The 13311-nt window shown below is 49.3% G+C and overlaps 1 protein-coding gene across 1 annotated transcript in view; it reads left to right on the top strand.

The window, feature by feature from the left end:
* Nucleotides 1-13311, top strand: part of DYSF (dysferlin) — a 412280-nt gene that overhangs the window by 282144 nt on the left and 116825 nt on the right. The window contains exon 34 of the mRNA XM_082264486.1: nt 208-348. Within this exon, the coding sequence (XP_082120612.1) occupies nt 208-348 (141 nt within the window). The remainder of the gene's footprint in view (nt 1-207; nt 349-13311) is intronic.

The following is a 13311-nucleotide window of genomic DNA, read 5'->3' as shown; positions in this document are numbered from 1 at the left end:
GCTGCTTTGTAGCAGGAAATAACTGATATAGATCAGTTTTATGTTTTTTTTATTTATTTATTATTATTATATCACAAACCTCCATCTTGGTACAGTGATTTCACCTAGATAGATAGTGTAGCAGAAATGACTCCATCTTGTTCCATGGTAAATGTGCGTCCATCTTTGTGTGCAGTACAACAATAATAACGTTGTCTTGTTTTGTAGGGGGCAGATGAATTCATGGGAAGGTGTATATGTAAGCCGAGTCTACAGCGTTCACCAAAACTATCCTGGCATCCAATATTTATGGGTGAGAAGAAAACAGGTGAACTTCTGGCAGCCTTTGAACTCATCCACATGGAAAAGGTAAATAATTCTTTCTAGAATACCTTCTATCATGACTTTAACCACTTTTGGACCAGAAGGTTTCCCCACTTAATTGCCGGGCCATATTTTGCGATTCGGCACTGCGTTAATTTAACGGACAAATGCGCGGTCGTGCGACACTGTACCAAAATAAAATTGATGTCCTTTTTTTCCCACAAAAAGTGCTTTCTTTTGGTGGTATTTGATCACCTGTGCGATTTTTATTTTTTGCGCTATAAAACAAAAAAAGAGTGATTATTCTGAAAAAAAAAAAAACAATATTTTTCACATTCTGCTATATAACATTCCCAAAAAAAAATATTTAAAAATCAATTTTTTTTAACATTTTAGGCCAATTTGTTTTCTGCTACATATTTTTGTTAAAAAAATCACAATAAGCATATTTTGCTTGGTTTGCGCACAAGTTATCGCGTCTACTAACTACGGGAAAGATTTATGTCATTTTCATTTTTTTTACTAGTAATGGTGGCGATCTGCGATTTTTAGTGGGACTGCAACATTGCGACGGACAGATCGGACCCCTGAAGGACATTTTTTACACTTTTGGATCGACCAGTGACATTACTACTAAACATATGTACTTTTGCTATAATAATGACACTGGCAGGGAAGGGGTTAACACTGTGGGTGATCAAGGGGTTAAATGTGAGCCTAGGGGAGTGATTCTAACTGTGGGGGGGCGTGGCTTGTCAAATGATCACAGAGACATGTAATCCTATATAGAAGGATCACAGGCGCTCTGTGATCATTCCAGAGAGAAGAATGGTCAGCTGTGTTTACAACAGCTGACCGTTCTTCTCTCTCAGTGGAGAACAATCGCGGGTGTCAGGCGGCAATCGGAGCCGCCTGCCCCGTGCATCGGAGTCCCCGCTGCCGAGTTGGGGCGGGAGACCTACGTCGGTTGCTTGCACAGCATCCTTATTTACTCCTCCTCATCCCTTCTCTATCAGCACTAGTGTCACATTAGCAAATAGAAGATGAGAAACTGAGGGAGAAGAGAAACCCTAGAATACTAGTCCGTACCATTCTGCAATAGTGAAGGAATAAATCACTTCTAATGTTGGATGGACCAATGTGTATGGATGTTGCTGCATTATGTAAAACTATTAGTTTTGATTTTTTTTTCCATTTTTTTAGAATGGGGTGCCTTGAGATTGTGCAGAATTGTTAAGGGTGCCACCACTGAAAAAAGGTTGAGAAACACTGCTGTAAGCACATCTCTATTTTAGTGTATGTGTCAAAGCACACACAGGCATATACAGGCGTATTAGAAGAAAAGCATTTACAGGCTGAAAAAAAACCCCATCAAAAGCGCGTTCAGGAGAGGAGATTTTAAAAAGAAAAACTTGATGTGCTTAAATGCTAGAGGCATTTATATGCATTTGAGCATTATATGCATTACAATGGGCAGAAAATAATTAATATTCTGGCCAATGGAATGCATTAATGCTCAACCATTTGATGCGCCAAAACGCGCATAAATGCATATGCAATACGTGGCTTAGGGCACCTTTTTTTAAGAAGCCCTTTTTCCTGCCAGGAGTAGAGGAGTTCAAAGGGGCTGAACAAAAAACCTGCTTGCATAAGGCCATAAGTTTAGTACACATAATCAGAAAATCATACGACAAATACCGCTTTTGAAGCGTTCGTCCGATAATCTGATCGTTAGTACAGAGCTTTCGAGACCCGATCATGACAGTTTATCCGATGCAATCTGACCAGACATGCACAATACTTTTTTTCGTGGAATACCAGATCGTACAATTCATCCAATAATCTCATCGTGTGTACCAGGCATTAGTTGTAACAGGAATTAATCATTGTATCTTCTTTAACGTCTTATGAACCGTCCCACACAGATATACTCTGGCGGGGCGGCCATCCTGTGCGAAATCACATACCTAATTTGGTGCACAGGGTCTGGGGCGCGCGCGTATCGGCTACCGTCTTCTGCTGTGATTGGATACAGCAGGAGCCAATCAGTGGGTCATTGCGTCCGCCGGGACCCACCGATCTTCCACAGGAGAGGCAGAACGGCAGTCTGCCTATGTAAACAAGACAGTCCTCTGTTCTGTCAGAGAATTCAATTAGTCCACCACATATGCCCTGCCCGCGCATCTGCTTTCACCCAGCGCCTTCGGTGGCCGGTTCCTGCTGTGGTATATGGCTGCAAGGGCACGCACGCAAGTACGGCCCTATTTTCGATCATGTGCGAGCGTGCACGTGGAGCCGGGGGCATGTCCGTGATGCATCGAGTGTGCACGTGGCGTGCGGCGTGCACAGGGGCAGTAAGGAGCGGAGACGGCACGGCATTTGAGGAAGTGTTCCCGGCAGCGTGGGCTTCTGTAAGGAGCTGGATGGGACACAGAGCATCTGCAGCTGGGTGCATGAGTCACTGTGGGTGGATGGATGCAGAACCTGACAGGTTCTTTTACTGTGGGGGTAACTGTGCTATGTATTGTGATAAGCTGATTACAGCTTAACACAAGGATTGAGTGCACTAAAGTAGTACCTCAAGTTTTTTGTCTGAAGCAATGTCCTCCCGGAAAGGGAGTGGGGGCACAGCAGGAAGGGGCACAAGTGTGCCACCATCAGGATTGGATGATCCTAGCCGAGCATCGTTTGTGTTAATCTCCCCTGAGAGGCCAGAGGCGACTGGCCAAACTGAGCCAGTCAGGCGGTTGTCAGGCATAGCAGCTACATCTAGGGCTTCTGTCTCAGACTACGTCACTAAGGACAATTTGGCGTCAGCTTTATTCGGCCTTGAGGGAAAGATTGCTGACATGATTTCTTCAGTATCACAAGGAGGCAAGGAGGAAGGAAACGTGATAGAAGTAGCTGTAAATGACCTAGAAGGTCAAGCTGAGGATTCCACTTCCGGGGAGTCAGGGTCTGAGGAGCCATTTTCGGCATCTCAATCTCAGAGATTGTTAATTCAGTCTCTCACTGAAATGGTCCAGCCTGGATTTAAATTACCCCCCTTAGAGATTTCTGAAGTCTCTTTTTCTTCATTAGGCTCATTGCGCCCTCTTCAGAACTCTCAGGCTTTTCCCTTACATCTGCTTTTAGAGCAGATAGTGTATACTGATTAGGATCACCCTGATAGGGTTTTTCTTCGTCTCAAAGGGTTTTCTCTGTTGTATCCCATGGAGGAAAAATTCACAAAGAAGTGGAGTTTTCCTACAGTTGATGCTGCTATTTCTTCTGTAAATAGAAATTGAACCTGTCCTATAGACAATGTCCAGGTTTTTAAAGGTCCAGCGGATAAGAAATTGGAATCTTTACTAAAAGCTTATTTTGCTATTACTGGGTCTGCGAGACAACCGGCAGTGGCAGCTATAGGAGTTTGTCAGTCTTTGAAGGACCGCATTAAGCGGGTAGCCAAGAGTATTCCTGTTCAGGGGGAGTCTGCTGAAGATTGAGCAGACTTGCCTTGGGCTTTGTGTTTTGCAGTAGATTCTCTTAAGGACTCCATATAGCAGGTTTCACGGTTTGCTCTTCTGTCAGTACATATACACAGAATTATGTGGTTTAAGAATTGGTCTGTGGAATTACCTTGTAAGAAGTTATTAGCTGGTTTTCCCTTTTATGGGGAATGCCTATCTGGTGACGATCTGGATAAATATATCCAAAAGATTTCAGGGGGGAAGAGTGCGCTTCAACCAGTTTAGAGGAGGAGTACATGTCCTTCTCTTAAGGTGTCTAACGCTCAAGTACTCAATACTTCTAATCCTAGGCAGTTTAACCACTTTACCACCGGAGGATTTTGCTGTCTTACGTCCAGGCCACTTTTTGCGATTCGGCACTGCGTGACTTTAACTGACAATTGCGCGGTCATGCAACGCTATACCCAAACGAAATTTACGTCCTTTTTTTCCCTACAAACAGAGCTTTCTTTTGGTGGTATTTCATCACCTATGCGATTTTTACTTTTTGCGCTATAAACAAAAAAATAGCGACAATTTTGAAAAAATAACAATATTTTTCACATTTTTTTTATATGAAATTCCCCCCCAAAAAAATGTAAAAATCTAAATTTTTTAACATTTTAGGCCAATTTGTTTTCTGCTACATATTTTTGGTAATAAAAAAATCGCAATAAGCGTATTTTGATTGGTTTGCGCAAAAGTTATTGCATTTACTAACTAAGGGAAAGATTTCTGTCATTTTTGGTGGTTTTTTTTAACGAGTAATGGCGGCGATCTGCGATTTTTTTTTGCGGGACTGCGACATTGCGGTGGACAGATCGGACCCTTGACTGACATTTTTGACACTTTTGGGGGTACCAGTGACATTTCTACAGTAATCAGTGCTATACATATGCACTGTTACTGTAAAAATGACACTGGCAGGGAAGGGGTTAATTTTTATTGGTGATCAAGGGGTTAATGTATGCCTGGTGCTTACTAACGTGTGTGGGGGGGGGTGACTGAGTGACACAGGGACAGATCGCAGGTTCAGCCACTTCAGAGATCCGCCCGCTTTGTTTACACAAGCGGGCGGATCTCTACACTCGATTCCCCAACGATCGGGGAAGAGCGGCGGTAATCACCGCCGCTCCTCCCCTGGGCCGACTCCCGCTGTGGCTGAATACAGCGGGAGCGAGCCTCCGGCGGCGCGCGCGTGCCTCCCACAAGGTTAGGAGTCCAGCGACGTAGGTCTACGTCGCTGGACGATAACTAACCACTTTGCCGCAGTACAGTGGTTAAACGGCCTCAGCCATCTGGATCTTGTGCAAAGCTTCCCGAGCAAGGGCAAAGAAACCCTGGGTCCAGAGGCCAACCAAGCCTAGCTCTAAATCTACCTTATGAAAGGGGCGCCCCCACTCAGTCGTGTGGGGGGAAGACTACTACAGTTCTCGGATGCCTGGGTAGAAGTGATTCAGGACAGCTGAGTTGTTTCCACAGTGTCCCGGGGGTACAAACTAGAATTCTGGGTGTTTCCTCATCCTCGGTTTTTAAGATCCAACATACCCGCAAATCCATTAAAGAGAAAATCCTTTTTTCAGGCTCTAGACCATCTGAAATCACAAGCAGTGATTACAGAGTTTCCGGCTGATAAGAAATTCAGGGCTTCTACTCAAACGAAGATGTGAGACCTATTCTGGATCTCAAAGCCCTGAACCAGTTTCTAAATATTCGCACATTTCGAATGGAATCAATTCGCTCAGTCATTGCTTCTCTGCAAGGAGATTTATTTCTGGCATCCATAGAGATCAAAGATGCATACCTTCATGTGCCAATTTTCCAGGCCCATCAAAGGTTTCTGCGGGTGGCGGTGGAAGACTGCTATTTTCAGTTCCTGGCTTTGCCCTTTGGGTTAGCCACGGCTCCACGAGTGTTCACAAAAACCCTAGCTCCGGTATTGGCAATTCTAAGATCTCAGGGGATAACAGTTTAGGATACCTAGATGATCTACTGCTCATAGATCAGCCAGCTTCTACTCTAAGCCAGAATGTGTTCCAGGCAGTTCAGTTCTTAGAAAGTCTGGGTTGGATCCTTAATTTGGCAAAATCAGGTGGTGTCCAGTTTTCATTTGAATCAGGACATCATACTGCTTTCCTTCTTTCCAAATCCTCAAACAGCAGAAAAAAAGTTGTTACGTTTTTCTAAATGTAGTACGTGCATTCAGAGTCTATTTGAAAATGTCAGCTCAGATTCGGAAGACCGATTCTTTGTTTGTGCTGCCAGAAGGGCCCAGAAAAGGACAGGCAGCATCTAGGGCAACAATCTCCCAATGGATTCGCCATGTTATTATCCAGGCGTATGGTTTTTTTTTACAAACAAGGTTGCTCTTTATTGAAAAAAAAAAAACACACGACAATATACAATATACATTACATGTGTAGCTGCTGTACATCATCAGACCACAGGGGAAAAAACAGATGTGCCGAAGGCAACAAAACCTATACAGTGGGGGATCCAACAGTAAGAACACGGTAAAAGGCACGGTGGGGCTAGATGCAAGTCTACTAAAAAAAAAAAAAAAAAAAGAACAAAAAAGAAAGGAAAAACAAATGGAACACAGACAGATAGCATCAAACAGAACAGAGGATCAACCCGTGCCATCTATCCAAGGCTGCCAAACCTTCTCGTATTTATGGGGACAGTTCCTATTAATGTAGGTGAGCTTATACATTGGGAGAGCCCCATGCACCAGGGCCTCCCACGCAGCCAGCGTGGGAGGGGAGGGGGAGACCCACCGAAGGACAATCTCCTTCTTAGCGTAATACAGCAATAGAGAAATCAGTAAACGGGAATACTTATTGCGCCTAACCTGATCGGGGATGCCCAAGAGCGCCAGCTCCGGGGCGCCAGCTCCGGGGCGCACGTGACCGAGAGGTGAAGACGGGTGTTCATGACCTCGAACACCGCCCCCCAGAACTCCGAACAATCTGCCGGCCTCGCAGGAAACATTCTGTGCAGTCGCTGAGGAGTATAATAGACCCTGTGCAGGAACTTGACTTGAATAAGCTTGTCCCTGGAGGCAATGACCAGTCTGGAACCATTCCCCAAGCAGTCCTCCCAGTCCTCCCTATCCAAGTCGGGGATGTCCAAAGACCACTTCTGCCAAAGACGCTCCAACGCAGGGGAGTCAACAACAAGCAGGGTAGCGTATAGGGCAGAAAGGGGCTTAGGGAGGTCCGCCGGCGCCAGCACATCCTCCAGACGATCAGTCTGTATGACAGGGGTGACCGGGAACTGAGCACTGACCGCATGGCGCAACTGGAGATAACGAAAGCCTATCCAGCGGGGCAAGGCAAAGGACCCCTTAAGGTCCCGGAGCGAGCGTAGCTCGCCCACAGGCATGATGTCCCTCAAGCGCTGTATACCACACCGGCCCCACACCTGCGGGTCAGGAAGCATCCGCAGATGAGGGAGCGACGGATTGCCCCATAGGGGCTGATAAGGGGACCAGGTGTTAGGTTGGAGAAACCGTGCCCTGGCCACCCGCCAGACCCGCAGCGTAGTCATAGTGGGGAGGGGAAGAGAGGGGTACGCACCCGCGCCCCTGTAGGGCAGGTTGCCGAGGTCAGCTAAGGAGCCCAGGCAAGCCGCCTCCAGGCACGTCGCAGCGTTAGAACGAGAGCCGGCAAACCACCAGTGGACGGTAACTAACACAGCTGCCCAAAAATAAAATTTAAAGTGCGGCAAGGCCAGTCCTCCCGAGTCCACCGGGAGCTGCAGGGTAGAACGCGCCAACCGGGGGTGTGCTCCGGCCCATAAAAACGCGCCGATACAGCTGTCTAGATCACGAAAAAAAGCGGCGGGGAGCCAGGCCGGGGAGTTGCGAAAAACGTAAAGGAATTTAGGCAAAAAAATCATTTTGATGATATTGATACGACCCAGAAGGTTAAGGGGCAGGGAGGCCCACCCAGCGCATGGCGCCCGCAACCGCTCCAGGACAGGGGTCACATTACGTGGGACGTATGCCCCCGGGTCCCCAGAAACCCAGATACCCAAATATTTAAATTCGTTCACCCACTGCAAGGGGGAGGGGGCAGCCAGGGCTCGGGCGCCCGGGTCCAGGGGAAACAAAACAGATTTACTCCAATTAATCCGTATCCCCGAGAACCTCCCAAAAGACTCAAAAATATCCAGGGCCGCCCGCAGAGAGGAGGACGCATCTGCCAAATACAGTAGGGTGTCGTCGGCGTACAGCGACACCTTCTCCTCCAGGGGACCAATCTGCCATCCGCACACCTCCCTTGAGGAACGGAGCAGGGTAGCCAAGGGCTCCAGCGCCAGGGCAAACAGCCCCGGCGAGAGAGGGCACCCCTGCCTCGTCCCCCTGCTCAGCGGGAAGGCCCCCGAGACATCACCATTGGTACGAACACGGGCCATGGGTCGACGGTAGAGCAAGCGCAGCCAACTCAGGAACTTGGGGCCAAACCCAAAGCGACGCAGAACGCGCCATAGGTAAGGCCACTCGACCGAATCGAAAGCCTTCTCCGCGTCGAGAGAGGCCACCACCCTTTGTCCCGGATTAAGATGTGAAGCAGAGAGATTAAGGAAAAGGCGCCGAAGGTTAATGTCCGTCCCCTTCCCCGGCATAAAACCGGTCTGGTCCACATGGACAATATCCTCAATGACCGATGCCAAACGAAGAGCCAAGATTTTGGCCAGGAGCTTGGCATCTGCATTCAGCAGGGAGATGGGGCGATAGGAGGCACATTCTTCAGGGTCCTTACCAGGCTTAAGTATAAGCACAATGAGGGCCTCAGAGAAAGAGTCCGGCAAGGCATCCAGGTCCGCAAACCTGGCCAGCAGTTTCACCACACGGGGGGCCAGCTGCTCCTGAAAACAGGAGAAAAACTCAATCGGAATGCCATCAGGGCCCGGAGCCTTACCGGACTGCATCTTAGTCAGAGCAACCTGAACTTCCTCCAGCGTAATGGGGCCATCCAACCTAGTCCTAGCAGCAGCGTCCAGCTCAGGGAGCACAATACCGTCAAGAAAGCTATCCAACTCCTCAGCGCCATAAGCCACCCTAGAGGCGTACAGAGCACGGTAGAAGTCACTAAAACAATCATTGATGTCGCCCAGGTCAGTCAGTAAAACCCCCGATGACAGGCGAATCCGACCAATGTGCGTGACCGGAGCCTGTTCCCTCGACAGCCAAGCAAGAAGGCGCCCGTTCTTATCACCATATTCAAAAATGCGTTGAGCTGTCGAGAGAAGCGACTTCTCAGTGGCAGCAGTCCTGCACACCGCCAGATCACGAAGTGCGCACTGGAAGGATGCATAGTGAGCAGCATCCGGAGAGGCCACGTAGGCACCCTCCGCGGAACGGAGGGCCGCCTCCAGCTGCTCCAGAGACTGCACAGAACTCCTACGGGCCACAGCGATTTGAGTCATATACACACCCCGCAACCACGCTTTAAAGGCATCCCACAGTATCAGAGGATTAGGGTGGCCCTCATTACTCGACCAGAATTGAGACAGTGCAGCCGGCAACGCCGCCAAGATCGAGGGCTCCATGATCCAGTACCTGGACAGCCTCCAACGCCCACCCAACCTCCCATCCGCCACCCGAAGTGAGAGCAATAGGAGGGCATGGTCGGATATGCCCCTAGGCAAGATAGAGGCAGATGTAACCATTCTCAACACCTCGTGGAGGCCAGGGCCAGGTCAATACGAGCCATGGTCCGGTGGGAGGCCGAGTGACAGGTATATTCCCTATCCGACGGGTGAAAGCACCGCCAGACGTCCACCAAGGAAAACATGGACATCCAGCGGGCCAGGGCGTCAGACCAGGTAGAGGGAGGGTGGAGGCGGTCCAGATCAGGAGTGGGGGACAGATTAAAGTCCCCCAACAAGAGCACATTAGACACATCATAAGAAATGACAAGCTGCATAAGCGTGTACAGAAATGCGGGGTCAACGGGGGGAGGCAGATATAATCCCACAATAACAAATGGTACAGAGTATATAGTGGCGTGCAGTAGCACATAGCGGCCAGCCGGATCGGTCCGGACCTCCAGCAAGTGGAACGGCAATGACCTGTGAACCAAGATACTGACCCCCCTGGCGTAGTTAGAGTACGTAGCATGGTAGTGGGCGCCCACCCAGGCCCGCTTCAGGCTCAAAACACGAGAGCTCAGCAGGTGCGTCTCCTGTAACACACAAATGTGAGGGGCGAATCGGCGTAGGAAATTAAACACCAGCGAACGCTTAACAGCCGAATTCAACCCCCGCACATTCCATGATATCACGTCAACCTTAGCCATAGAGATACAAGAGATATAGCACCACGCGGGCGGGCGCCCACCACCCCGCCACCCGCGCCAGAAGGGGCACACAAATCAAATTCCCCCCCACCCCACCAGGCAGCCACACACAATGTAAATAAAGAGCAACAACATTAGAAAAACAAAAAAAACAGTAAAAACCAGCAACGGCTGGGATCTCCCCCCCCCCCACCCCGCCCGACCCCATCCCAGAGGCAGGCATGGAACCCCAAACCCCAACAATCAACCAGTCAAAGAAGTGGCGTGTAACCAAGGGCCAACGGGCACCAGGGTAGCACAGCTGTGTAAGGCACAACAGGTACCGAGTCAGTGCAGCTGCATGTCGCAGCCGAGAGCAAACAAACAAAAAAAAAAAGGGGGTGTCTAGTGACATCCTGCACCCCAACAAACAGGGGGGAAGAGCAGATAAAAAAATAAATACATGCAAAACAGGAGGATAGTAACGCAGCATCGCTGAACAGGGAACAGTCCCAATAATCCTCGGAGCTAGTCCATGCCCCAGGTCCAGGAAAGACCAGCAGGATAGGCCGCCAGGCACAAGGGGTGAGAACTCAGGACCTCAGCAGGACAAGGACAGCACAAGACAGGCAGGGCAGTCACTTCCAGGGAGGCATCCACACGCCCGAAGCAGTACTCACCCCCGGGGGGGCAGCTGATCCAGCCAGTCCGAGGCGTCCTTCGGATCCACAAAGAAGCGGGTGGTCTCGCCATCGACCACCCTCAGCTTGGCGGGAAACAACATGGCATCAAAGGAGCGGCGCTGCTTCTGCGTCTCGACCGTATAGTCAGGGAAAATCATCAGCCTGGCATTTTGGAACGACAAGGAGCCCGCGACCCGGGCCGCCCGCAGGGTCTCATCCCGGTCCCGGAAATTGAGAAGCCGAAGGATCAGTGTGCGAGGGGGGGCACCCTCCGGACCCGGGCGCGGGGGGACCCGATGAGCCCGTTCCACAGTATAGTGCGGGGAATAGCGGGCTGCAGGTAAGAGGGACTTCAGCAGGTCTTCCACGAACAACGTCGGGTCCTTACCCTCCGCACCCTCCGGGAGGCCAACGATCCGGAGGTTGTTGCGCCTATTGTGGTTTTCGGCATCCTCAGCACGATATTCCAGGGCCCGAACCCGGGAATGGAGGACCCGGAGGGAGGCAGAGTGTGCAGCAAGGGTGTCCTCGACAGGGCCTACACGCTGTTCCACCACGGTAAGACGGGAGCGGATCTTGTCAAAGTCCTGTCTCAGCAAGCCCACATCCAGCTGAACCTCCTCGATTTTGGTGGTGAGGGCCGTTTGACAGGACACGATGGCCGCCATCACCTCCGGGATGCCAGGGGGATTAGCAGCAGCCCCCTCACTCGGGTCCGTCTGCGTGGCCATGTTGGTAGAGCACAGAGCGGGCTGCGGCCTAGTCCGCGCGGGATCAACGATCTCGGGTGAGGCTGTAGAAGGAGGAAAGTGGAGCTTCTTCCCCCTCTGGGACCTTCCGGAGGACCTGTAGGGCATGCAGAACGCCGGAACGGGGTACAGGTGAGTAGAATCAAGCTACGGATCACCGCCAGGATAGAATGCTCTCGGAGCTCACAGCAGGCACGTCTGTTCAAGTCGCCATCTTGGACACGCCCCCAGGCGTATGGTTTAAAGGGGAAGGCCCCACCCTTTTGGGTAAAGGCACACTCTACTAGAAGATTATGTGCTTCTTGGGCAGTTTGCCATCAAGCTTCTATGGCTCAGATTTGCAGGGCCTTTACTTGGTGTTCAGTATATACATTCACCAGATTTTATCAGGTGGATGTTAGGGCCCAAGAGGATTCTGCAGGCAGCTATGTAGATCCTTACAGTCTGATGGCCGTTGTCATAATCACTGTCCCCCTCCCCTCAAGTGCATTGCTTTGTGATGTCCCAGATAGTAATTATTATGGCTGCTCTGTGTCCCGTGATGTACGATGTAACGGAACCGCGACCCACACTGTGTTTGTGGGCTTCCGTCAATATATGGCTTCCTTCAGTCTTGAAAATAGATATCAAATATTCCAGCCGCCCCCCCATACAAAGCTAGCCGACAACTTAGCTTGTACAAGTTCTGGAACCTTCTCTGGCACCTTCTCCTTTATCGAACAACTCACACAGATTATATACAGCATGGACATCCCCCTCCTGATCAGATTACCAAAAACAGGTCACGTGCCTGATTACATTATCAGGCTTGTGCTGCAAGAGATGGGAGAGGGAGCATTAAAATGGCAAATCCAGTGAAAAATTTAACAAATATGTTAACTATGAACACTGTTCAGGAAGTACTGCAACTGTGCTTCAGTAAGACTCAGTATACTGCAATGTATCTGTAACGGAACCGCCGACCCACACTGTGTTTGTGGTCTTCCGTCAGTATACGGCTTCCTTGAAGTCATGAACATGTATACCAGATTTTCCCAGCCGCCCTCATACAAAGCTAGCCAACAACTTAGCTTGTACTGGAATCACTCTTTATTGAACAGTCACACAGAATTTATATACAGCATGGACCTCCCCTCCTGATCATATTACCACACACAGGTCACGTGCCTGATTACATTATCATATGCAGATGAAATGGTGTACAGAAATAGAATTAACCTGAACTAAATATTTAAAGAACAACCAATACAAACAACACTCTACTTTTCCACCAGTAACTAATAGATGACAGTGATTCAATCAACCTGAGCCAATTAACTAGCAGACTGCTGTCCCCGAGCCCATGAAACACAATAGACATTATCATAAGTGTAAATACAGAACCCCCCAGTAGATAACAGGTGAGTAAATCAGCATTTTCAACGATGTGTGGAAGACAGGTGGTTGAGCTGATGATATTAGCATCTGCTATGAGTCTTACTGTCTTGGAGAGGCATGGACTTGAATCCAAAGTAATCCAAGAAAGGGCCCCACATATAGTGTCTGTCTTTCATTCCCAGTGACAGTGCGTACCGTTGCATACGATGAGGAAAATTAGATTTTTCCTACATCTTACCTGTAAAATCCATTTCTTGGAGTACATCACAGGACACAGAGGCCCCTCCCTTCTTCTCTGGGAAGTTTATTGCTGCTACAAAACTGAGGTACTTCCTGTATGGGAAGGGTTATATAGAGGGGGACTTCCTGTCTTTTTAGTTGGCAGTATCCATTCACCTGTAGGTGGCACATAACCCAGATAGTA

Source organism: Pelophylax lessonae (assembly GCF_965119305.1).
Source record: "Pelophylax lessonae genome assembly, chromosome: 1".
Taxonomy (NCBI): domain Eukaryota; kingdom Metazoa; phylum Chordata; class Amphibia; order Anura; family Ranidae; genus Pelophylax; species Pelophylax lessonae.
The sequence above is the reverse complement of the archived record's forward strand: the minus strand, read 5'-3'. Positions and strand labels throughout refer to the sequence as shown.